The 27300-nt window shown below is 41.5% G+C and overlaps 2 protein-coding genes across 2 annotated transcripts; one reads left to right on the top strand and one right to left on the bottom strand.

Moving 5' to 3' along the window:
- Positions 1–4292: 4292 nt before the first annotated feature.
- On the top strand, positions 4293–6416 carry foxe1 (forkhead box E1). Its single transcript, XM_083634923.1, has 2 exons — positions 4293–4461; positions 4644–6416. Coding segments are annotated over exons 1-2 (1110 nt in total). The 5' UTR covers positions 4293–4460; the 3' UTR covers positions 5753–6416.
- A 6144-nt stretch (positions 6417–12560) lies between these two features.
- Positions 12561–25331, bottom strand: spag5 (sperm associated antigen 5; the record flags this gene model as incomplete). The annotated part of the gene is made up of 22 exons (XM_083635895.1): positions 12561–12688; positions 12843–12923; positions 13177–13251; positions 13744–13899; positions 14020–14100; positions 14238–14370; positions 14708–14948; positions 16567–16696; positions 16866–17034; positions 17335–17468; positions 18374–18455; positions 19224–19274; positions 19447–19594; positions 20339–20432; positions 20660–20794; positions 21111–21203; positions 21731–21850; positions 22199–22333; positions 22774–22866; positions 23169–23285; positions 23483–23675; positions 24322–25331. 22 exons carry the CDS (start codon positions 25329–25331, stop codon positions 12617–12619), a joined length of 3543 nt encoding a protein of 1180 aa, XP_083492021.1. The 3' UTR covers positions 12561–12616.
- Positions 25332–27300: the final 1969 nt, after the last annotated feature.

Below are 27300 nucleotides of genomic sequence, written 5' to 3'. Positions count from 1 at the left end.
AGAACCATCATGAGGGTTGCTTCTGGCCCCCGGGCCACATAGTGCCCAGGTCTGCTCTACCCCCTCTGATCTGCATAGTGCCCAGGTCTGCTCTACCCCCTCTGATCTGGGGAGAGTTGTAGACTAGCCCATGCTTCCTCCGACATATGTGCAGTCGCCAGCCGCTTCTGTTCACCTAACAGCCAGGAGTTTCACCAGCAGGACGTAGCGTGTGGGAGGATCACACTATTCCTCCCAGTTCCCCTCCCCCCGAACAGGCGCCCCGACCAACCAGAGGAGGCACTAGTGCAGCCAGCGACCAGGGCACATATCCTTAATCCGGCTTCCCACCCGCAGACGCAGCCAATTGTGCCTGTATGGACGCCCAAACAAGCTGAAAGTAACATGGGGGCTCAAACCTGTGAGCCCTCGTGTTGGTAGGCAGGGAATCTACAGCTGCACTACCCGGACACCCAGCATCATTCATTTTACAGAACAGTTGATGCCTTTTGGCATGAGCTGAGAATCATTGAAGTCATTGAAGTACAACGACTCTTAAAAACGTTCTTCACCAGATCCTGGATCCAAATAGATTTTAGTATTCATAGCACCATAGAATGTGTTGATAATAGAGTTGCCTTTCAGCAGCACAAGTCATATTTAATCCAGCAGCACAAACAGCAAGATAAAAGGATTATAGGCAAATATTAGAAGTAAATGCTGTACGAGTGCCAGCCAAAAGATGATGCATTAGCAAACTATGGCAGCTATGAGTTTGAGCTCTAGCAACAACGAATATCTGAGAAATTAGTCACCACTGATTGTTCATAGTCACAGAGCATAAGAAGCTGTCATGTCATGCACAGGGTGAGGTCTCCTGCACAATATATGTCTATCACATCTGTCAAATGTAAAAAAGGTAACCTTAAGTTACAACACATCAACACATTACAACATTAATAGAGTTATTAATACAGTATAACAGTATTTCAACAAATGCCAGCGACTCTTGATGCTCCCAAAAGACACGTCTCCAACAACAAATCAACTCATTTTAAAAGTGAGAAGATGAGCAACCTCCCAAGTCGTTACTGCACAATCATAATGTGACAAAAAGATTAGCTTTGGCTGGAAACATCTTGTGATCGAGTGGCTTGTGGATTTGCATCTCTCAGTCTCCTTTCACTGGAGAATCTGCTCACCCCGACTGGGGTGTCAGCTAGCTTTGCATGCCCTATGAACACACACACACACACACACACACACACACACACACACACACACACACACACACACACACACACACACACACACACACACACACACACACACACACACACACACACACACACACACTCTCTCTCTCACACACACACACACACACACACACACACACACACACACACACACACACACACACACACACACACACACTCACACACACACACACACACACACACACACACACACACACACACACACACACACACACACACACACACACACACACACATACACACACACACACACAGACAGACCACACATCAGAGCAAGTCACAGTTGACCCATAGATTAAACAATTGCTAAGACAAAAAGCACCTGTTGAATATTTCAAGTTCCACTATGCAATGTGTTGTTTTATTTTTAATAAAATGACAAAATACTCTTAAAGAGAATAGCGTGTTTGGTAATTACAAGAATGTCTATATACCCATAGTATATAGCGTGTTTGGTAATTACAAGCATGTCTATATACCCATAGTATAAAAAAATAAATCTATCAATTTTCAGCAACAATCGAAGTTTGAGTTGCCCGGCACGAACTGGCTCAGATTCCTGCAAGTCAGAAATTATGTTAGATCCAAGATTTGCACCTTTGAAGCGCTCCCAAATGAACATGCTTTTTTCGATGTATTGTTGTATGTCTGTTTGACAACTGCACCACGGCCTCTACTGAGAGGATTAGAGAAGCATGGCAGGGGGAACTTGGCATTGACTTATCTGACATTATATGGGATAGGAGTCTGTAACTCTGCTCAGTTAATAGTAAACACCAACTTTTCTTTTCTTTTCCTGTATCTGAGTTCATTTTATGTGTTGGTGTTCTAAAAATTGAAAAATTGCTAAATTAAATATTGGGGGGGGGGGGGGGCGAATCAGCAACAATCACACACTAAACTTTGTGTACATTTCTATAACTTGGCTACACACCCTCAGCTGACAATAGCGGCTTAGCCTTTACCATGAAAGCCATCGCATCAATCATTGCACAATATTGAACCCGTAACTTTTCTGCTGAATGTCTCGCTCATCACCTGAGCTTTTGCCTAAATGCTAACACAGGCCAAAGTAGGCTTTGAGAGATCCTGAGATGCTCCGGATAGCTTTGGAGAGCGGTGGGGTTTACCTAGCAGCTGACAGGTATGTGGAGTCACACGGGAACCTAGAGTGCCTCCAACTCAGCGCTGACACCCCGCAGTGCAGGCAGGGAGCACAGGGTAGGGGAGCCCATCCCCGGGCCGGCCCTACCCACAGGGGCCAACCTTTCATCAGGCTGTTGTCTGAGAAAGCCCTCCCTCCCTCCCCGCGCTGCAGCTCTGACACGAGCCCGCTGCCTGGTGTTGAGCACTGGGAGTACTCGTGTTTTCCCCCTCTCTGTTTGTTTAAGAGCTTATGATGGTGAACCCCCAGTGCTCCGGAGTCCCAGGACCTCATACCACTGAAGCTGCTCAGAGGGCGTCAGACCCAGTCACTGAAAGTTCAGTGCGTAGTGTTTTTGTGGTAACACTTTAAAGTTTTTAAACCATCATTAATAAATGGTAAATTGTAGTTCATAGTTATTTTACTGATAACAAACAATGAAATGAGAATGAATTATGTTTACACAGTATTTATTAACCATTTACAAACTAAGATCAGTTGCAACTTTAGAATACCCATCCAAACAGATCTAAACTATTTGGATGGCTATTATAAAGTTGCAACTAATGTTTATAATACTTTGTAAATGGTTAATAAATAAATAAAAATTTATTGTTTGTTAACAGAAAAACAGCTTAACTAAAGTTTAATTAACTATAAATTTACCATTTATTAATGATGGGTATTATAAGGTGTTGCTTTTTTATTAAAAAAATAGACAAATGTGCAGTTAAAATGTGATATTATATGCAACAAAGGAGTGACACACCTATAAAGCACTGCAGATTTTGTCACTGAGGAAAATTTGCAATCAAAATAAATATCAATGAGCAATTTCCATGTCATCTGAGTTGGTTATTTCTATCTCTCCGGTAGTATCCAGGGATTATGATGATGGATTCTACTTTGCATGCTGAAATCACAGGGCAGCCTTTGCCTGGACATCATTTACATCTCTTAACACAGCTGGCTTGTCCAACCACTGGCACAAAACAAACAAGGAAGCAAGATAGAAAAACAATACGTAGGTTAAGTTACCACTAAAGAGCTCTTTTAGTGTTAAACGTCAAAACAACATGGCCCATTTTGGACTTTTTAAAATAACCTGAGGTCTACTGTACTTTAGAAGTGAATTTGAATATTAAGAGGAAAATATATTTGTTTTTACAGTTCTGGTCACTGAAAAACAAAGATTCCTGAAGAGAATAAATCTGATAGGTGCAGATAAAAAGAAAAAGGTAATAAAACTTCTTTAACATAGAAAAACAGGGTTACCACTCTTTTGTAATAGATTTCAAACACTTTTCAAGGACAAATTATTTCAAGATTATATATGGGTCAATAATTCACAGAGATGTTCACATAGCCTCATAAGTCCTTTACTGCAAATTTGTTAGATGGGAAGAAAGTGTATCAAGACGGCCCAGCAATTTTGAGATGACAGAGCGCACATGGCTCCACCTCAGAGATTCCGGTAGGCTAAATTCAAGCACTTTTGAGGACCTCTTTATAAATCCAAGCGCTTTCAAGCACTTTACAGACACGTGGCAACCCTGAAGAAAGAGATTCTGTGCAGATATTTGATCCACAACTGATAAATCCTTTTTAGCTCTTCTAATCAGAAAATAATAATACTCTGACTCGGATAATCGACCATTTAAGTCTTAAATGTATTGCATTCACAATTAGAAAAGCAGAAGAAAAAAAATTCAAAAACACTTGAAATAGAAATGGTCCACCACAAAGCATGTGTAGAACATGAACAATAGACCCTTATAAAGCTTAGGTATGTCAAGAGCATGTGATATGTTTAGGGGAGGTGTGGTCCCTCAGGTGCAGTGTGGAGGTAATACAGCCTTCAGGTAACTCAGTGACTCACTCTCACACACACACCTTGAACCACACGCATGGTGCTCTCTCACCTTCACTCTGCAACTCTACCCTGACGACACACTCTGGGAATACGCTGAATATGAATTGCATTTAAGAACACGGCGCCTCTTGGAAAGACAACTAAATTCACTGCTTTCGAAGAACTGCTGATTTCTGGACTCAAAGACAGTGAGTTGTAATCTCTCTGGCATGACTGTCTGTTGGGTAGATCTCTTGTTTCACTTTCCTCTGGTTGAATCTGTTTACTCAGACATACTGTGGAAGTTCTAGTATTGTCCAGCATTTACAGTGAGTTCACTCTTATCATCTATCTTTCTGGGGACACTTCGAACCATCCATGACAATGCCAGTGGTCAAAGTGGAGAAAGATTCTCCAGCAGAGGTCTCCTTGCCAGCCTCCAACCCTCCGCCGCAGACCGAGGAGCAGCCCCGAGGCCGCAGGAGGAAGAGGCCCCTGCAGCGAGGGAAGCCCCCCTACAGTTACATCGCCCTCATCTCCATGGCCATAGCCAACTCCCCTGACCGCAAGCTGACTTTGGGAGGCATCTACAAGTTCATCACAGAGCGCTTCCCCTTCTACAGGGACAATTCTAAGAAGTGGCAGAACTCCATTCGCCATAACTTGACCCTCAATGATTGCTTCATCAAGATCCCTCGGGAACCGGGGCGGCCGGGGAAGGGCAATTACTGGGCCTTGGACCCCAATGCTGAGGACATGTTTGAGAGTGGCAGCTTCCTGAGGCGCAGGAAGAGGTTCAAGCGCTGCGACTTCAGCACCTACGCCGCATACGTCCATGAGTCGCCCGTCTTCTCTCCTGTCCAGATTGCCCGATCAGCAGCGTACACCAACTCGGTCTACCCCAACATGGCGGTCAGTCCGACCTACGGGCAGCAGCTGCCTTCCGCCTACTATCCCTCCCCATCACCTCCTGGGTTCGGACCAGCTCAGACCCGCATGTTCAGCATCAACAACCTCATAGGACACCCGGCTCCAGCCAGCGTGCTGGGAGCTCAGGGGCCAGAGGTGATGCAGCAGCCCAGCCGGAGCTTCAGTCCTGAGGGGGCCCCGAATGGCTCCAGCCCCTGCAGCCTGGGACCTCCAGGCTTCCAGAACCAGCCGTGCGGAGGGGCCCTGCCGCCCCGCTCCTCCGCACCCACTGGGTTCACCTACTCGGGGCCGAACGGGCACCCGCACCACCACCACCACCACCACCACCACCACCCCACCCAGGGCTCGTACGGACAGGGCCACCCGCAGGGGTACGGAGTGACAGGACGCCTCCATAACTCACCCCCAGGGTCTGTGGAGACAGTGGACCATTACGGCAGGGCTTCTCCGGTCCAGTTAGGCTCTTTCTCCCAGTATAATGGTGCTGCTGGTCCTATCGCCAACACTGGGGGTTACCTGAGACACCCCACATACCCAGGGAATATGGACAGGTTTGTGTCTGCCATCTGAGCTGCTGAGCGGACAGGGGAATGTAGAGGAAATTGTGTTTGGCCAACTTGTCCCGTGTTACCAAGTGTCAGAGGCTTGAGGACAGCGAATGAACTAGACATTACTGGACACAACTGTTGCAGTGATTCTTTTCTTTTTAATGTGATGAATGAAAAACACTCAACTGAATAGACTGAGTAAAAAGACCTTTCCTGCCTTAATTGCAATGTACTATATATAAATAATATATGGACTACAATGCACTTAGATTTAAGATTAAAAAAAAAGTACATTGAGCAAAACATTTTCCATATCGATGGTGATTTACCTTTAAATTTACAATAACATTACGTTTACAATAATATTTGTATTTAAAGGTCAGGGCGACTTTGAGGTGCTGCAAAGTTGAGGCTCAAAGCGTGGAAATCACCTAATTTCTTCTATGGTTACAAGCTTGTTTTTCATGAATGGAATGTGTGAGTTTAAATCTACATTACTGGTGAGTTCAAACTTATGAAATGTTAGTATAAATTATTGTCCTTCATGTTCATAGGCTTTGTGATAAATGGTTTGTTTGAAGAACATGTTTTTTTTGGCATGTATTTTGTTGGCAAGTTGTAAATGTATATAATAGGTTGCCTTCTTTGGAAATAAATGCAGAATTATAAAGTGTATCTTTTCTTTAAGTTTAAAATATTGTATCTAAGGTTATGCCAAAATAGGCAAAACAGAATTGATAGATTTGCATAATTCGTTAACCTTAGTTGTAATAATTGTATGATTTTCGAATACAGGGATACAAATAGATCAGCAAAGATATTTTTGCCTCTTCGAGAGAGGGGGGGGGGGGTAGAGAGAAGCTTTCAAACATTTCTTCCTTTGTGTGAGCTTGCATTACTGTTTCAGCTCAGCTGGGTTTGAAGTGTTGTCTGGAGCCACGGTGTTATCACTCACCATGACCGGCTTCAATTATCATGTCCAGACATCAACACAGCACTTAGACAGAGAGCCACAGCTAATCTGTCACACACATCTACTAATCAAGAAAATGAATTGACTTGGAACCTGATATTTTATCCTATAAAGCTAAGTAGTGAGAGTCCTCTATCTAAACACAAGTCCCACTTCCATACCGAGATAAGATTACAAGAGACAAGATGAGGCACATGAGGAAACGATTTAGTGCAGTGAATGCCAGCAAAAAGAGGCTTTGCTGACAGCCGTGACTTGACTTCTTCAAGACTAAGGTTACGACAGTGGACATGTTGACCCGTGTTAATATTGAGTGCAGTTTAATCTCTAAATGTATATGTGGATTAAATGAGGATGACAGTGAGCAGCAAATGACGGATGTGCACAATCTCATTGAATTACACGAAACTAAATAAAAAAGGCCAAATACAGTAGAGATTTGACTGACAAACCTCAGCTTGGCTGGCGTATTTCAAGGTAGCTTTCGAGAGCATGTTTCCAAAATGTTATTTTCTTTCTCATAAGTAATAAACATGTCAATAATATAGATATACGCTTTACACCAAAGAATAACAATTTAGAGGTTAGAATCAGGCCTGTCTTTTCATACACTGCATTATCTAAAGATGTCAAATGAGAGGATAGGCAATATTGATGCAAAAGAAAAGGCATAGCCTGCTCTGACTGTGGGACAACCACACTGCCATGAGAAAGCTCTCTGTATGGAAACATCAACAAAATAAATGTTAATGTGCAAAGAGCAGAGGTGGAAAGAGTACTGACAAATCCTACTTAAGTATTGCTACTTTAGTGAAAATTAACTCAAGTTCAAGTAAAATTAGGAGTCCAGGAAATTACTCAAGTAACAGTAAAAAAAAATTACCGATTTAAAAGTACTCAAGTAAAAGTACATTTGCGTTACTTTAAAAATTGTGTATATTTAACTATTTACCCTAATAATTACATTTGACACATCCAGCATGTTACCAGTCAGTTACCTAAGCTGTCCCCGTCTTTGTCTGTCTTGACTTTCACACTGAACAGCTCATTCAGATGCGGCCAGGAATGCTCATCTTGGCGATTATCACAATCAGATACATCCATTTAGCTATAGGCTATCAGCAGTGTCAAATAAAACTGAGATTACTACTACTGTGATGATGAAGATCATTACAATTTGATTGTCTACCCGTCTAATTCAATTGGCCAGTCTTCAGCATGATTTAATTTAATTGGCCACTGCACTAACCAGCCACTATTTGGGGCACCCTAAATGCACAGGTGATTCCGTTTTGATAGTGTGGTGTGCAAAACAAAAATCAGAACTTACTCATTTACTCAGTACATTAAAAAGTAGTCAAGTAGAATATCATTTAGATTACTCAAGTAAGAGTAAAAGTATAGCATTATAAAAATACTTTAGGCTAAAAGTACAAATCCTAAAAAAGAAGTACTCAAGCAGTACTTGAGTACTTTCCACCTCTGACGAGAACAGGTGTGCGGAACCCTATTTGAGGTTTTTGGATTCCTGCACCGTGGTCCAGTGAGGTGTGCGCTTTATTCTTTAGTGTGGGACAATTGCCCTGAGAAAACAGAGAAATGGCTCAGCTATTTGCTCTAGCTGCCTGTCAGTCCACCACTATAGTGCAAAGATGTCAAACATACGGCCGGGGGGCCAGAACCGGCCCACCAAAGGGTCCAATCCGGCCCAGAGGATGACTTTGCAAAGTGTGAAAATTGCACTGAGAAGTTCTTCAATCGAACTTTACAAGCTCAGGATTTGACACCTAAAGTTGATCGGTTTGATTGATTGAAATTTATCAGGTTTCATGAGCAAGTTACAATATTAAGTAGCATAGCCTATTTGTTTTCTGTATGCATCACTAAATTATTTTCATTACCCTTGAATATAGAGAATTGCAGTTGCCATAAATTGTAATTCAGTTACAGATTTGATATGATAGGCCTACACTGGTAGGCCTATGGTAGCTGAGATACCCCTATAGGCCTAATTCTTTGCACTAAAAGAAAGACATTTTTTGAGGTGTTATTTATAGGTTATTATACATTGATTTTCTTTGTCTGGCCCACTTGAGACTAAATTGGGTTGCATGTGGCCTGGGAAATAAAATGAGTTTGACACCCCTGCTGTGTATGTAAAGGAAAAAATTGTGTGCATTGATTAGCAGTAAAATGGAGCTTGACAAAGAGTATCATAGGACTTTAGCACAGTTCATCCAATCACATCCAAGTCCACATTCATTAACTCTGGAAAATTGTAGGCTACATGAATATGATCATATGATCTATCCTACTTTTACTATTCGGAACTGTGTAGTGAGGGGGAAACTCCTCCACTGGGGAATATTATATAAACACAGTAGGTAGAAAGGCAACTCTGAAATTCTATACGTTTTATTTCTTATTAAACTAAAAGATTGCATACTATTTTGGGTAGAGAAAAAACATGATATAAATTAGTATCAAAATTCTTATGACACTTTCTACCAGTTTAGTTTTACTGAACTCAACTCTTTCCTCTTCAGAACTACATGCAGTGAAATATCAGTCATATATCAAGGAAAATATCAAAGCACCATTAACCAATGCCTTGCATTCAATAATGCTGATACAACCATAAACTATGTGAATCAAGTTGACATTCATCAACCCATAGTGTGTATGATAAATTAAATCAAAAGGCATAAATTGTATGCTTGCTATTAACAATACAATCACAACACTTGAAATGAAATAACCATCTCAAAATACTACAGAAACAATTAGCTCATTTTCACTACCATCTGGTGCAGCAAACACTTGAATATGTTTCCATTTACATTAGTACAATTCATGTTGTCCCAAACTAGAGTAACTTTTGATAAGGAAGCATCCATTTTAAGTGAACAATTGCTGCTGCTCTGTACTGTAGCAAACAGCACAAGAAAAAGAGACGAGACCATTACTATCAATAAAAAAACATTTATTTCAGAATTTAAATTTATTATACAGAAAGCTTTAACAACATTAGCATTAACATTAAAGCAGCTACGAGCAAGATTTTCGATTGTTATTAAACAGTCTAAATTTAATATCGATGCCTCATATCTTGCCTCTAATATTAGACGAGACCAACGCAAAGAGTAGTCTCGCTTGAAAGCAGAGTGAATCGGCGAGTGTTGTCTTGATGATTTTTGATGATTAGTCTGTCTGCGGGCCGGTGTCATCAGGAAGTGAAATGAAACGGTTTGCGGCAGCCACTTCGGCCATAACCACAAAATTACTTTCAAACAAACTGTTAGAATATAACGAGAGATGTTCGCTAGAGCAGAAAGTAACGAGGGCAGCTGTTTTGGGTCTGTTGCTACGGCCGTAAACCGTTTAGCTCTGTCTAGTAACTGTTTACAGCTGCCGTAAACCGTTTCGCTCTGAATAGCAACAGACCCAAAACAAGGACGGCTTTCCCCTCCTACCTCCTGATGACACCGGCCCGCAGACAGACTAATCATCAAAAATCATCAAGACAACACTCGCCGATTCACTCTGCTTTCAAGCGAGACTACTCTGCGTTGGTCTCGTCTAATATTAGAGGCAAGATGTGAGGCATCGATATTAAATTTAGACTGTTTAATAACAATTGAAAATTTTGCTCCTAGCTGCTTTAAACACAGAAGGAGTGAGTGTGCGACTCTCTTTCTTTACTATTCACCTTATGTAGCCACGCACATTTGACCCGGTTGTGTCGTCGTGTCAAAACTTCCGGCTAAAAATAAAAATAAATAAAATGGCTGGCTGCTCCAATATCATCTAACTCTGAATTAACTGGTAATTTATTTATAATAATATAATAAAAAATAAAATATTTTGTATGTAACATACAAAATAAAAGCAAACAGCAATGTCTAAGAATGCAACGCCATGTAACTGGCTCGTTAAGTCTCACATTCCAGGGAATTACGTTAACGTCTGCGGGTCTTATTGACGTAAGTGGCTCGAGCGCTCGGAGGAGAGAAAACCATCTGAAGCTTTCTTTGTTGGAGTCCAGGGCCCAGTTGCACAAAGCACCTTAGGTTAAGATTTCCCTTAGGGTCCGAGTTAAGGTGTCCATAAAATAGAATCGGCTGCACAAAACACCCTTAAATCTTCTCCACAAGGTTACAACATTTGAAGGAAAACATAAGCACAAGATTTAAGGGTATTTTGTGCAGCCGATTCTATTTTATGGACACCTTAACTCTGACTCTAAGGTGCTTTGTGCAACTGGGCCCAGGTATGTTTTACAAGAAAGTGCTCTGACCTGGCTAACAGTGGATACTCGCTTGCTTGCGGTGTACCAGCTCAAAGTAGTAGGCTACCTTCTTTATTTTATCCCCTGCACTGTCTGCTCCAAAAACAACTCTTATTTTGCGCCGTGACCGCCAGAAGTGTTAACAGGAGCCGGAAGAATTTGGCCCACTGTAAGGTCTGAACATAAGGTGAATACTAGAGATGCTGCGATCGAGATTTTTCAATTCCGATCCGATTTCGATATTTTAGCTCAAAACCGATCCGATTCCGATCAAATTTCGATACCCGATTCGATACCGATTTCGATCCGATACCGATACAGCACATATTTAAGTCTCTCTATTCTGTCTGATAGCTAGCAGGCAACAAACATTTTTAGGGTTAGGTATGTATGTGTGTGCTTTGGTAATATAGTATGTAAACGATTTAGTTCATCGAATTCATTTGATGTAAAACTAAAACATAACAATCTCGATATTTTTGAAATCTCTCATAAATGCTCAATTTAACCCTTCAGGGTTCATACACATTTTGACCAATGGATTTCCATGACTTTTCCATAAGTTCTTAACCTGTATTTTATGCACACCTGGGGTAAAAAAGAAGAAGAAAGAAATGGCAAATGTTGTGAGCAAAGATGGATGATTTAATATTCCATAGCTCTGACCTAAGCAAATCTGACATCACTATTGTGATATAATTCTCAATAGTCAATACAAAAAATAATGGCTTTTATAGAACCGAAAGCCTAGCTGCTTAGTCTGCAGATAAAACATAAAAAATTACATTTAGACTCTTATTGGCATGACGGCAACATACTGTATGTGCGCATTCGTTTTCCTGATAGATCATGACAGCCCTGCAGCTAGCTACGTTAGCTTGCATGTAACGTTAACGTTAGTTGCTTTTGGAGACCGGAGACACAAACCCTGGACGTTTCATTTTGAGTAATGCATGAGGTTCTCTATGGTTTACGCCAGCTCTGGGAGTATGAAGTGCTTTAAATGCGGGGATTTTGGTCACAATAAGCTTGTGGAGCGCTGCTTGCTATAGGTAGCCACAACCAGCTAGCTAACATTAGCCCCCATCACAACAGCTAACGTTAACGCCAAACAAATCCGCTGCCTCCTCCCCACGTCGGTTTAGCGTAACGCCAGCTCAGACTTTCCCCTAATCTCAGAAACCTTGCGGGACATGTATTGCAAATCGCAATAGTGGTTGTTTTATTATAATTTGAAACTGTCAACAGCCACAGTGGAGGCGGCCATGTTTCGCTAGCTGCGCCTCCTTGGGTTGGTGCGGACCATAGGTGCGGACGCGTGATTTCGAATCGCACATAGGTTAAGGACGGGTGTGTCTGACGTTTTGGCCCTGGCCATCCTAGGCTCCACGCGGCCTCTGTGTGCTGCTGCTGCTGCTGCTGCATGCTGGATAGAAATCCTGGAGCGGAGTCATGGAATGGAGTGCTTATATCGGAGCCTTGGATCGGTCATTTTCGCTGGAATCCGATCCGATCCGATCCATGTTTTTTGGCTGATATCGCGCCGATATCCGATCACATGATCGGATCGCAGCATCTCTAGTGAATACAGAAAGCAAAAAAAAGTACATAGAAAAACAGGGAAATCAACCGATGTATTCGACAAGCTGTTTGAGCTGTTCACAATTCTTCACCACCTCTGGCACTGACAGCAGGGTCTGTGTGGGGAAAACAGAAGAGAACAGCCATTACTTCAATAACCATACCAAATCATCTTGACAACAACCAAATACACAAGGCAGCATTAAAAATAAGAAGCAGTGATGTTAAAAAAGAAGAAGCATCAAAGCAGAAACCAGATCCACATCTCACCTTTCTGACCCTGTCAATCATGTTGTCCAACACACGGAGTTCATTGTCCGTTTTCTCCTGGTTGGCCTGGTGGACCATTTGCTGTAGATACATTAGAACATCATGAACACATTGGCTCACATACTCACTTTAAACACACTGAAATTAGCTCATTCAAACTATAATACTATAGGAATACATCTCACTACTATAATATGGCGAGGGGTTCCGCGCGTGTCTCACAACTCGCAATTGGCGAGCGAGCACGCTAGAAATGAGCGTGTGATATTTCTAGTCACATTAAAGACGCAAGATGCTGTCAAAATGCTGTTTCATTGTGAGTTTAAAGACTTACATGTCTCTTTGCTCTGTCCAGGAGCTTGTCCCTGGCCTGGCACATCTCCTGAAGCCTCTCCTTAAGTCTCTGCACCTAGGAAAGGAATTAAACCGATGCAGGAATAGGATTTAAAAAAATTAATGAAGCCCAAAGATCAGCTATAGAGAGTGAGAGGACACTTTTTTTTCTTCCCATTTTCAAGGACTTCACGCAAATCAAATAATTGATTTTCAAATATAAATTTGGCACAAAAGGGGCATCAAATTTGCATTATATTACATTTTGTCTTTAACAAGTTAATTCTACTATCAATCTTGTGAATGGGACGGGAAAATATTTGTCTAAAGATTGCTTTGACTTTGAACAGATGCTCAGACCTCAGTAAGCGCCTTTTGTCTTTTTAATACCAACTTTGGTCAAAATATAAGACGTGACAGTCACTGACAAGACTGCGTTATGTGGTTCATGTGAAATTCAAGAAAGGGGCTATTTTCAAGGTATTCCAGGACTTTAATTTTTTTCTCAAAATCCAAGCACTTCAAGCACCTTGGCAGAACCCTGCACCAATAAGTGATTGAATCATACCTCTTTCAGTAAGATGATCTTCTCATCCACAAAATGTGCTGGGTTAGCTGAAGCTGAAAGGCTGCCAGCTTTATTCAGCTCTTCTCTGAGGACCTGAGACTCCACCTTTGACTGTTGGAGAGCGCGACGAAGCTCAGCCACATCCTTGCGCAAGTCCTACGTAAAAACAAAACAAAAAACGAACAAAAAATAAATATTGTTACATAAGGCAAGCAGCACACAATTTGTGAAAAATAAAGTATTGTGTTAGTGTTTTTGAAAGATTTTGGTCCTTACATCACTGTTGGTCTTGTGTTTATTCAGAAGTTCCTGGGCCTCATTTATTTCTGTAAACAACTTTGTAATTGTTTTCTCATTCTGTATGAAGAGAAAATGTTTTTTTAATTAAATATTTCTGCCTCTTCCTGACATTGACCATTTCTGTCAAAGGCTCTTTTGCAGTCACACTTTGCCAGGCATCATATCTGAAGGCACCATTGCACTGTGTTTCTTACCTGAGCTTTCTGTTGCAGTGCCAGGTTGCCCTTCTCTACCTGGCTGTTCAGAGAGGTAACCTGATCCTGAAGCTCCCACACCTCGGCTTTGTGTCTGCTGGCTGTGGCCTGCAGCTCCCCCTGCAGACCCGTGCTGGAACAATACATTGGACTATGAAATAAAGAAAACGCCTAGGGCCAGGCTGCCTAAAGAATTACCGGTACATGCTCTCCTCCCACATGGGTTCCCACTTTCCATCACTTCCTTCAATGACCCATGTCCATTTACGTCTATTTTCCAAAACCTCCAAGGGTTTGACCCCCCCCCCCCCCAATCACAAACTTTCAAACATTTCAAGGACCTGTTGGAACACAGATCTCATTTGTCAGGTATATTTTCTTCTCGATAGTGAAACAAAATCCACATGAAACGGAAGTAATGGCTGACACAGACACACACACGTCGCAAACACACATATCTCAGGACATACATGGTGGTGTGCAGCTGTTCCAGCTGGGCATCCTTGTGCTGTTTCACCAACTTGATGGTGGAGACGAGCTCTGAGACGGTGTTGCCCAGGTCGGCCAGCAGCTCCGCCACATTGTTTTGCTCCTCCTTTGGCTCAAACTCTGCCTCACTCAGATTCTTCTTAGGGGTGGCTGTGATGCGGGTGAAGGCACTCGTCCCGCCGAACAGAGCCTCACCCTGGGGCTCAGGCACGTCTGAGGAGACTGAAGAGACACAGAGCTACAACTTAGCTTTTTAATTGCCCAAGGTGATTAGATTGGATTAAACTTAAGCCCTCACCGGACGGCAACTGTATTACCAGGGGGGAGGAGGTTTGCATTTAGATTTTTCTCATGCACACAGATAATGTCATCTGTCTGGATGTTAAAATAATTGAATGGGAGAATGTGGTAATCCAGAGACACACTTTTACAGAGGCAGTCGGAGAAAATCACTGACATGTTCATGTACCTGGGGTCCTCCTGAGCATAGAGGACCCCAGGTGTTTGTGGACTCCTGTTTTGAATCCTCTGCATTTTCACCGTCGCTGTCTTGGTTATCTTATCTGGAGCCAGAAGTGACGTCAATTTGGATGAGAAGAGCCGCAGTGCTGCCTGCTATTGTTCCGCAATCTGCGAGATCACTGGATGTCAATTATGCCGACAAAGCTTAAGTCCGCTTTATCGTCTATTTTACTCTAAATTGGCCCATTCAGTCCTCAAATCTCCACCGTGATAGCTGATGTGTAGTGAGCGTTCTGGCGCAAACTGGCTGCCGTGCATCACCCAGGTGGGTGCTACACATCGGTGGTGGATGAGTTGAGTTCCCTCCCCTCCCTCCGTTAATATGTGAAGCGCTGTGAGTATCTAGAAAGGCACTATATAAATCCAATCAATTATTAAATGGGATGGTAATTTACAAATTTGAACATCATGCTAATATGAAGAAAACTTTAATTTACTAGCTATTGAGACCATAAACTCATTAGAAAAGTGTTTATTGAGGTCATAAACCGAGTGAGATATAGGGTCACTTTCATACAATCAGACTTCTTTTTGCAGCCAGTGGAGTGGCCCCCTGCTGGCCATTAGATAGCACAGAGGTTCTCAAATGTTTTTCAGCCAAGGACCCCCTTACAAGATAGAAAATATACCTACCGGGGACCCCCTCATTCTGATTTGTAATTTTGGGCTAAGCTTAATTGTTTCCACGGTAACGTGCTTGACTTTTAAATTGATAGGTTTGTTAGATTAGAATGTAATCCCTGAACAATTTCAGATTTAAAGCATACAATATTTTCATTGAACTATGAAGCTTTTGCAAAAAAGAAAAGTTTTTATTTTTATTTTCCTGAAAACTTTTCGCAAAGTGCCATGGATCCCGGACCCCCATTTGAGAACCACTGCCTTAGCACAGGTCTAAGGCACTTGAAGAGGGCTTCAGGTAATATGTGAATTTCACATAATTTCACCCTCCATTTCTAAATCCCCCGCCCCCTTTTAGCCAATTGACATGAACACAACACACACTTGACCTCTATTTCAAATTTGAGCCCTCTGCCCTGTCGTTCCAAACCGTCGTAACCCTCCCTGTACCCTAATCTACATCCAAATATCCCTACCTCATTCACTACGTTATTTTTCTAATTTGTTTTTTTTGTTGTTGCTTTGATTAATGCACTTCGTTATACTGATCTGAAAAGTTATCCATAAATAATGGTTATTATTACTATTATAAAATGTGCGCACATTCATTTGTCGAGGAGCGAGTGTGTCACATCCACAGAGCAAGCCATCAATGCTTTTTGTGAACCTCAGAGATGTTTGGGGTGTAGTACAGTACCTGTTTTCATGTCTTCCCCATTCTCAGAAGTTAAGGCAACCATAATGCTGTCTACAAAGGAGCTGGAAGTGTAACGACGCTCGAAGTTGGGGATTGGCTGCAACTCTTGATGCTTAGGTGTTTCTGGTTTCTGAAAAGTAAGTAATACATAAGCCTGCATGGAATTGAAATATATATTCTCCACAGTCCACATAGGTAGATGATTGAAGTGTCTCTCCCCGGGTGTGCATGAAATTGTGGTCAAAGCTGGGTCAGTTCCATACAGGCCAGGGTTGTGTTGAGCAGTTTCTGTATGTTACCGTGTCATTGAGAGTTGCATGCAGCTCATCGGTTAGTCCTCGCAGTGTGTGGTGCAACAAGGCAACATCAGTGACCGCCTGAGCCAGCTTCTCTCCAAGCTCCAGCTGGGTGGCACTGGCTGTGGACCGTGTGGTTTCCAGCTCCTCCTGCAGTGCCATGTTCTCAAGCCTGCGCACACACATACACAGAAGCATTTCTCACTGAGCGCACACCATTACACACGGATTGTTAGGATTTTTTTTTTTTTTTAATGAATTTGTTGAATACAAACATTAAAACATTGAATTTGTAGGCACAATTGAAAATGTAATGCAATGGCATGAAATTGAATGTGACCCTTAATGGTGCTAATCTCTCTGTATGTTTGCTTTTTTTGAAAAGCTAAAAGCAAAGCTAAGGTCATATTCCACATTCAATTATTGGTACTTAATAAATAAAATAAAATGGGTGTTGTGCATTGAGGCTTACTGAAGTTGACTGAGGGCTCCTTTTAGGTCCTCAAACTGGATGTTCCTCTCCCTCAGCACTTGCAGGTTGGCACTGAGTGTACACTCACTTTCAGCAATCTGCTCCCTCGCAAAATCATTCTCCATCTGCAAGAACTGCCACCGACACCAGGAAATTAAACCAGAAATCATTCCACCCTAAAAGAAAATTCACATGCTATTCCTATGACGACACATGACAGTATGAAGTGCATTAACTGAGCATGCTGCGTGCATGACACCAAGTCTCTCCCAAACACAGACAAAGACTAACATCCTGTTAAGAGGTAACATGTTGTCGAGCTCTGCTGCTCCACGTATAAAGACAGGTTGGGGAAATACAATTGTTACAATTACATTCTGAAAAAAGAAGCTAGGTCTGTAATGAATGTAGTGAGACCCAAGCCCATCAGTTCAATCAATCTTCTCAGGCTATAGGCAATGGCTGGATGCATCTCCTCAGCCAATGCTTATCTCGTTTTTACCACTTAGTGAAACAGTTGCAAATTGGGCCCAGAAATATCCCAAGTCAAAAAAGAGATGCACACATGGAGCAACTAAGGAGCATCCTGCAACAAGGGGTGTACCTAATATCTTTTTTTCAAATTTAAATATTCTAATGAGGTTTTCCACGAATATTTGAATGTCTGCCATGACATCATGACTTAAAAAAAACCTGTGATTCAGCCTTTGTTAAATCAACTTTCTTAAATGGCAGACAATACAGTACAGTACAGTACAAACCTTGCACTAATTGTGTAATTGCACTGATTTAAGTGTTGCATTACTGCCACCTACTGGATTGTTAAAGCTACATAGTCATAATGGATTCAGGGACATGAGGAGTGATGATTGGTTGGAGTTAGGGTCATTCTAGCATAAAAAAATATATATATATATATCTATATCTTTTGAATATTAATCTCAGCATGTCAGCATTATGAACGAATATTCGAATGCCCGAATATTCGAGTACAGCCCTGCCCGCAACATGCAAAACCAAACCCACAACACAAGCTAACCTCGTTCATTTCCGTCACAGTGCTGAGCTGTGTGTTCAACTCACGCACGCGCTGCTGCGACCGGCCCAGTGACACCTCCAGCCTGGACATGGACAACAACAGATAGCGGTTAGGTTAAAAACTTTTTTTGTAGATATGGGGGGTGGCAGAGTGTTCATTCCTTGGCCCATTGTATGCGCTGTATTTTAAGAATTGCTCTCATTTGGATGCTTAGTTGCTCATAATGGTCAATTGTGCTGCATTTAATATTGTAGCTTTTCTTATAAGCAAGCTCAGCTTTGTTAGACATCTTATTTGTTTTGGCATTTTTCATCATTACAGAGTTTCCTTTACATGTACTTAACTGCGGCACCCCTGCACAGCTGTGGAATCGAGGTTAAATTAAACTCCACAAGTACTAATCAAACAAATACGGTGTATATAACCATGGATACTGTGGCCACACAAATAGATCATTTTGTTACTGTTCTGGCTAGTAACATATTTAGAAGAATAGTGTAGAGTAAGTTGTAGGGATAAGGGATGTGTAAAGTTTGTCAAAGGTAATGATGACATTTCCCACCACAAAAGAATTGTCAATTTGTGGTCTGAAATATTTGAACTGGAACTAAAAGTGTCTTAAAAAGTTTTCAATTTAACTTACAGAAACCTGTATGTAGTCACCCTGTTTACGCTTTGCTCCTTTATTTAGTTTCCTTTTTTTTCAGTCATGTCTTCATCTAATCTAGGTTTTGCTCAAAATAGTGTGACAATATCAATCTGTGAACTCAGTATTGTGTATCGAACTGAACGTTTTCTGAATGTACCTTTATGTCCCTATTAATTAGAATAAATCACCATCATCACTTACTCGTTTGCCCTGTCACTGGTTTGCTGGATATCTTTCCATGACTGCTGCAATCTAAAACAATAACACATTATAATTTACATTTTTACAATGCTCTGTTTCAGTATATGAGAATGAGTGTTTTTTTAGTTTTTTCTTCAAGCTTCCTCTTGGTACAAATCTTTCACTATGAGTATTTTTAATTGATTTTTGCCATCAGCAGCCAGGGCTGTTGTGGTGATCATACTTGGTCGTCTCGGCACCGAGGGCCTGCTCCAGGTAGGTGTAGGAGGCCAGAGTGGAAGAAATTGTGGCAGACAGCTCGGTCACCTTCCTCTCCAGCTGAGCCCGCTCCTCCTCTCCCTCACTGAGCTTCTGACGCAGCACACCCATCTCTGAAGTAGAGCATAATGAAAAGTCAGAAAAGGTATTACCGTACATCTAATTTAGGTTAATACAAGAAAGTAATAAGAAGGGTAATAATTTTACATTGGAAATCATCTGACACTCCACCGTTCAGACACTGGGTTAGAGACCTGCTGATGTCTCTGGGTTTGGAAAAGATCAGATACTCACTTAAGGGCAAAGCCAACACCTTTTCTGAGATTTGGGACCCCTACAAAGCTTATTTAGCAACGATTGATTTCTAAATAAAGCCGCCCCCTCCCTTTTCTTCTTCTCTTCTTTCTCTCCTTCCTCTCCATCGACTGTTGCCATGTTGAGAAATGTCACTATTCTTAACGTATTGTTTTATTAATCTGTAATCTGGCTAGTCATGTACTGTCTTACTGCACCCCCTGCATGTGGATGTATGAGTGTGTGTGTGTGAGTGGGTGGGTGTCTCCAATACTTGTCATGTATCTTATCTAATATTTAATTTGTTTCCTCGGTATGCTTGTATGTTTACAGAACTGACTAGCAATACTGGATCTATGGACCTCAAATGCTTTTGTTGTTGTTGTTTTGTATGTGTTCCTAATATGCAAAACCAATAAAAAGATTAAATAAATAAATAAATAAAATACAAGAAAGCAATTTGATAGTGTACACAACAGGGTGAAATAAATAGCTAAAGCAAGTAGAGCTGAGCATGATTATTTCAGTTTGATGGTCACACCTGGAGATTATTTCAGTTTTACCTGAGGTCATGATGGTCACCTGGAGATTCAAGTCACCAATCTGTTTTCTGCCATCTTGAAGATTCAAAATAGCTCGGTTCAACTCGTCTTGGATCTGTTGTGTACAAGTTTATTATATTCAGGGATGCAAACTTATGGAGAGTGAAAAAGGTGACAGATACCAGGACAAAGATCAGAAAGGTGACTGTCACCTAAATGTGACTACCGTAGTTTACATCCCTGATTAAATAATCATCTTCAACATGCCATGCCAACCCAAGGCTTTTTATTCTTACAAGACATGCACACGGCAATATGTATCCAAAATGACAGAGGCCTGACCTGCTCTCTCTCCTCTACAGCTTGGTGCCTTGCAGAGAGATGGTGGTCCCTCTCTCTCAGAGCAGCAGCTGCCTTCTCATTCAGCTTGAAAAGCATGGGAGAAGTCTTCTCGAGAAGACGCCAGACTGTGTGGAGCTGTGAACAAATTACCATGTGACAGGCTGAGCATCACTCACTTCATTTAAAACAAAGTTGTAATTGCTGTCACTACTATGTCATATGATACGATTCAATGTTGAGCAATTGTCATATGACAGATGAAGACACAATTTAAACTAAATGTTCTATGACAAAACATTTTGTTAATTTTGTTGGCCATTACTGATATCTTTCAACTCCATACTGCAGATTGTGGATTTTTTTTCGTATTATATTTCATACACGGTTACATGTCTCCAGCACGCACTTGAATCTCTTTTTATAAAAAGGAAAAATAGCAAATTGACTGTACCTCTTCTGCCAAACTGGCTTGATCACTTGTGGTTTTGCTCAAAACATCAGAAGCCGAGTTGAGCGTTTCCACGTAGGCCTCGTTTAATGCAACCTGCAACAGAAACAAATATGAAATCGACTGACTAAATGGAGGTTATGCTGACAAGAACTACAATGCTGTTTGTGTGTGTGTGTGTGTGTGTGTGTGTGTGTGTGTGTTAGAGCTGTGCATCTTCACTGATCTCACGATTCGATACGATTCGATTATACAAGTCTACGTTTCGATTCGATTCGATTATACGATGCATCTCGATGCATCACGATGCATCTTAAATCGATGCATCACTTTTTCCGCAATACATGATTTATTTTTTCTCACTTTTTTTTCCTCACTGTGTGGCTACTTTTAAAATAAAAGTGCATTTGGAATTGCATTGTATTATGATCCATAATTAAAATAAACAACTGCATGTACTTACATTCTATTTTATTTGATTATGAATTTTTTTTTTTTTTTTTTTAAATAATCGATTTTTGATATTTGTTAATCGATTCAGAATCGTCCTATTAAGCATCGCGATGCATCTCTGAATCGATTATTTTCGGCAGCTCTAGTGTGTGTGTGTGTGTTCACTGCACCTGTTCTGGGTAGGTCTTGGTTAGGGCAGCCAGGAGTTCTTGGTGAGACCCCACACTCTCCTCCAGCCCTGAGATTTGCACGGCACAATGTGTCCTCAGCTGCTCAAGCACACTGAAGGCCTGGAAACAGACACGTACAGTACTTTAGACACAGACTAATGTTCCTCAAGTGTAGTAGGTTTTCTCGTCAATAACTCAGTGTGGAACAATGTAATGTAACTGCTTTGATTATGTTTTCCCCATGGTGATCATAAAGTTTCATTTTACGTTATCATTCCCGCAGAAAGCACAAAGAGGTATAGGCGCGGTATTTAGAAATAGTTTCTCATAACAAAAAAAAAAAAGCCAACAAAGAATCGTTTTAGCATTGCAACCTGCAGCAGAACAATCGGGACAACGATGGGAATAACCAAAAACAGCCGCCAGCTCCAAGACCACAGACAATTAGAGATGAAACACTGTGCTTACTGCCTCCTTGGCTGTGAAGGCCTCTTGCATTTGTTGCCTCATGTCCTCTCTGTGCTGAAGAGTGTCTTTGACCTTTTGCATCATCCTACTTTGCATTTCCTTTGACCTCTCATACAGGGACTTCATGTGACCATACTAAACAGCAAAGGCGGAAAACACACGGTCAAGTCATTTATACTTACGTTCAGCACGTGAACATGCACGATGGCTGCAACATACAAGTAACACATACACATTATACAGCTGCCTAATGGCCAATTAGACAAATAGGAGAAGCATGCAGTAGATGTCATAATAATGAATTTTATTTTTATATATATATATATATATATATATATATATATATATATATTTTTATTATACTTACACACAAATAGGAGAAGCATGCAGTAGATGTCATAATAATGAATTTTATTTATATATATATATATATATATATATATATATATATATATATATATATATATATATATATATATATATATATATATATATATTTATTATACTTACACATGGGCAATCATAATAATGAATTGAACTTATATAGCACTTTTCAAGAAATCAAATGGGTTTACCTGTTTAACAAGGCTCTGGTGGTCCTCTTTGACAATGTCTCCTATCTGCTTCATGTTAGACAAAGCTGCATCTGTGTCACCACTCAAAGACGTCTATTGGGACAAAACACACACAAAGCCACAACTGCCTCAATACCATTTTTACAATAATCCTTAAATGAACTTACTTAATAAACTTACTTCAACACCTGGGTGTGATTTTTGAATTACAACTAGAAATACAGTGTGCTGATTTCTAGTGGCCCCGGACCACGCGGAGCCTTATAGCAGTGAGATGATTGAACAATTTCCAACTACATACATTTCTGGTCCTTTAAGAAAATGACACACCAGAGGATTCTACTTATGAAGTTGAAACCGTCACATGGATTACATTATCGTTCATTGTGTCTCACCATGGTGTTTCTCGTGTCTTGCATACATTGGATGAGGTTCTGCAGAGAACATTCATCTATCTCCAACTCACGAATCCTGCCCAAAGCTGTCATATACAGGTCTCTGTATGTTGTGGTCTATTGAGAGAGAGAGAGAAAAAACAAGGTGTAGTCCCTTAAAACAAATATTACGACTTCTGTGAGGAATCAATACAAAGACAACACTCAACTGTGAAACTGGGGGATGAGAGTGAAAGAATTCCATTTAGAAAAAAGTAATACTCAAACTTGGGTCTCAACATTGATAAACCACCGATGTCAAAATGTCCCCTCACCTGATGAAGTTCGGTGTGGTCTGTTTGCACTAGCTTGTTCCTGAGGTCTGAGGGTGCAGGACCCACAGCAAGACATCCAAGCACCCTGGCTGTAGTCAGCTGCTGCACCAGGGCCTCCACCGTGATCATGCTGGACATCAGCCTCTGCTCCAGCTCCTGTCTGGGGAGACTCTCCAGGCTACCTGGGGGTATGCTGAGACCACATCAACAGAAGGCAAGAGAGGCAGGGCAAAAAAAAAATCAGGGAAAGCAGTCTCACACATGTATTCAATCACAAATTATCACTGGCAATATATTAGGGATGGGCATCGAATTTCGAATTTTCGAATAATCGTTGTTATTATCAAGGTCGACTTTTATTATTGAAATTCGAAATTCGAAAAAAAAAAAAAAAAAAAAAAAAATTTTTTTTTTTTTTTTTGAGTGAAATGTTGCATTGTCTCCCCTGATTCTAAGTACCGGTATAGTCAAATCGCTATAAGCATTTTAAGCAAGGTTTATGGAAAAATGAATGGCGGATGAAATCCCATGAAGAGGGAGAGGGGGTGACTTTGGCACCCCTTTGGCACTCAGACCTGAGCCTACTAAATATTTAATGAACCACAACCACTCATGATTGTCAAAACTGTTTTTTATTTTCGAAAATGTCAATGTAAAAAAAATTAAAAATGTAATTTTTTTTTTTTTTTTTTACATTTATTTATTTATTTTCGAAATTCGAATTAAATTCGAATTTGGCCAGCGAATTTCGAATAGTGTTTTTGCTAGAAATGCCCATCCCTACAATATATACACAATTACACATTTGATTAAATAGCAAATTCAGGGCTAACACTCACTTCCATAGGAGAGGGTCGGTAATAGTGCAGGTGTCAATGACAGAGAACTCCCTCTTCCTCTCAAACTGTCCAGATGTATTTAAGCTGTGGTCTGCCAGCTTCACAGGAGAGGTGCCCACACAAACACTGTGGGATTTTGCAGTAGTCCCCTCTGATCTGACCGGGCAGGCAGCAGGAAGTGGGACAGGAGCAGAGACACCAGCAGCAGTGCCCATCCTCCCTGACGCCAACATGAGGAACTCTGCCATCTGCCGGAGCTGGTGCTGCAGGGGACCATCAGCAATCAAGGGGAAATCCAAAACGGCCTTCTCCGCTTCAGGCACCGCACAGGGCTTCACACCCATATCCTCAACCTTCTCTGTGACTGGGACTGGCTGGGGTTTATGACTGTATCTAGCCCCTAGTGCTGTAGAGTTCAACAGTGGACGAGGCATGGGGCTCTTGAAGGGCCCTGTCGACATCCCAGGAGAGACTGGGAGACTGTGGGCCACAAAGCTCTTTTCACCGTCCAGAGCAAAATCTTCAGCAAAAATGTGGTCCAAAGCAGAATCCATGATAGCATGTACTCTGGCTAGAGAGGCTCTCCTAACAACTGGGCTGAGCATTTCAAACCGCAAAGCCATTGCTACCGAGGGAAATTCTGGCAGCTCTGTCAGAACATCTGAGAAGTTCTCTGCATGCAGCTTTTCTTCAGAGTCTGAAACAACATTTCCTGATGACCCTAGGGCACTGTCTTTTGCCCCACTGGACTCCATGGCTCCACTTCTGGAGGGCACATTAGCGTCACATTTGGGATCTTCTTGCACTTCTACAGGTGTGGCAGTCTTTGCTAGAGCTTGGAGCTGGCTGCAGTCAGAAGACTCAATTCCCTGAAGCATGGAAGGTGATGGCCTATCTCCAGCACAACAGTTCACATCTACATCATTGGCTGCCTTTATAGCTGTATTGGGGAGTGTAGGTGCACCGGTGCCGGTTGGGTCCATGTCCAACACAGCTTCTTCACTTTCCATGTGGCAGGTAGGCTGTACACAATGATCTTCTTGGATGTGGCTCTGTATGACGTTAGTGGGTACACTGTGGTTGCACAGGATTTGGCGTGCAGCATGGTCCTTAGGCAAAGGCTCCTCTGACAGTTTGGTGCCATCTGAATGCTCAACCTCACTTCCTGCACAGGTGGTGAAAGGTGAGAACGATCTATTTCTGCCACTCTGGCCACCAGCAACCACCAGACTAGTTTGTTCTACCTCACTTAGAGCATCAAGGCTGCAAGGTAATGATTCGTGGACAATGGGGAGTTTGCCACTTGGAGATGATAAATTGTTTTCAATATCACAGTATGGGTGATCTAAATGGTCATTACTGCATTGCAGGTTATCATCGGCAGCTGAAATGCTTGGCTGTATGCTGTCATTGTATGACACACTGCTGCTCGCAAGTTGGCCGGTCGCTAGAGGAATAGACTCATCTGCAGGTTTAGTGCCATCTGAAACTTCAATCTCTCCCCCATTACAGGTAAATGATTTGAATGTTATGTCACTCAGTCCATCAGCAGGTTTTTTGACACCATTTGGGGTCTCGGAGAAAGTGAGTAGTCTGTGGATATCTGAAACTTCCACCTCACCTCCATCACAGATCAAGGACCTTTGCATGGCATGTGAATCATCTAGGTTCCAAGAGGCTGGTCTCATGTTTGAACTTTCACTGAGACAAGCTGTATCGATGTTAACTGAAGAAGCATCTCCTTCAGGATTATAGTAGGGATGCTCTCTGTGGTCACTGCATGACTGGACTATCATGCTCTCTGAGATGATTGTCTCATCCGTTTCACCGGTGGTCTTCGTAGCCTGATCCTTTGGCAAAACAATACTACCTTCTGACAACATCGAAGGGCCTGAAATCTCAATCTCACCACCAGCGCAGATGAAGGATTTAATTGTTACATCTCCAAGTCCACAAGCTGGCTCAGTAGTAGTCATATCAATGGTGGGAACTTTCCCAGTAAAGTTTGCAGAATTGGCATCCATCACTTTGGCTGATGGAGTAGAGTGAGAGTTTTGGTTTGGCTCCAACAGAGGAACATCTCTCTGTTGATTAGAATGAGTGGAGGGTTAGAAAGTGCATTCAAAGAGACATAGAAAACAGCTGAGAGACATAGCTTTCCGAGCCGCAAATCTAAACCAGGGTTGCCACACTTTTTCATGGATAAAATTTCAAAACTTGAATTTTAGCGCTTTAGAATTATTGAAATAAAACTTTTTCATAAAAATATTAATATAAAATACAAGAAGCACGTCCAATATGAAGAGGTGTGTCCTATTTGTCCAGTGTAGTAATAATTTATAGTATGGATTTGGAGTCACTGCGTCACATTACATGGAAGCTATTGAAGAAAAAATCCCATAAAAATGTTTTGAAAAAATAGAAAAAGCACTAAATTCCACAACTTTTTCAAATGACTTTCAAGGATTTGATAAATTCCATGACTTTTCCAGGCCTGGAAAATGAGGTTTTTAAATTCCATGAGTTTTCCTTGACCATGAGAACCCTGCTAAACTTAATCAAAGTATACACACATGCACATCTCTTTTCCAGGTGGTGAGTCAAAATAGCTACTTTATGAGATTCAGGAAAACTCTGGTGGTAGCTCCCAATATTTTTTTGTTTTATTTTACATTAAAATGACATGCCCTCACGGTGCTCTTCGTCGGGTCTCAAGCATCCACAGAACGGCAAAGCCATTAAAAATTTAAATCAAAGGCAAAATCACATGTTCTAGCACCAATGTGAGCTACATGCTCCTGTGTACTAGGTTATGTGGGTAAGACTAACAAGAGTATTGAAGACCCGCATAGCAGACCACCATAGTGCCATACACACAAGTGATATAAAGAGAACTGTTGCGAGACACTTCAATGAACTAAACCATCCTGTGGCTTCTCTCCACCACATAGGTATTGAACAAACTCTCCCACAAAGAAG

This window comes from Poromitra crassiceps, assembly GCF_964638095.1.
Source record: "Poromitra crassiceps genome assembly, chromosome: 4".
NCBI lineage: Eukaryota > Metazoa > Chordata > Actinopteri > Beryciformes > Melamphaidae > Poromitra > Poromitra crassiceps.
The sequence above is the reverse complement of the archived record's forward strand: the minus strand, read 5'-3'. Positions and strand labels throughout refer to the sequence as shown.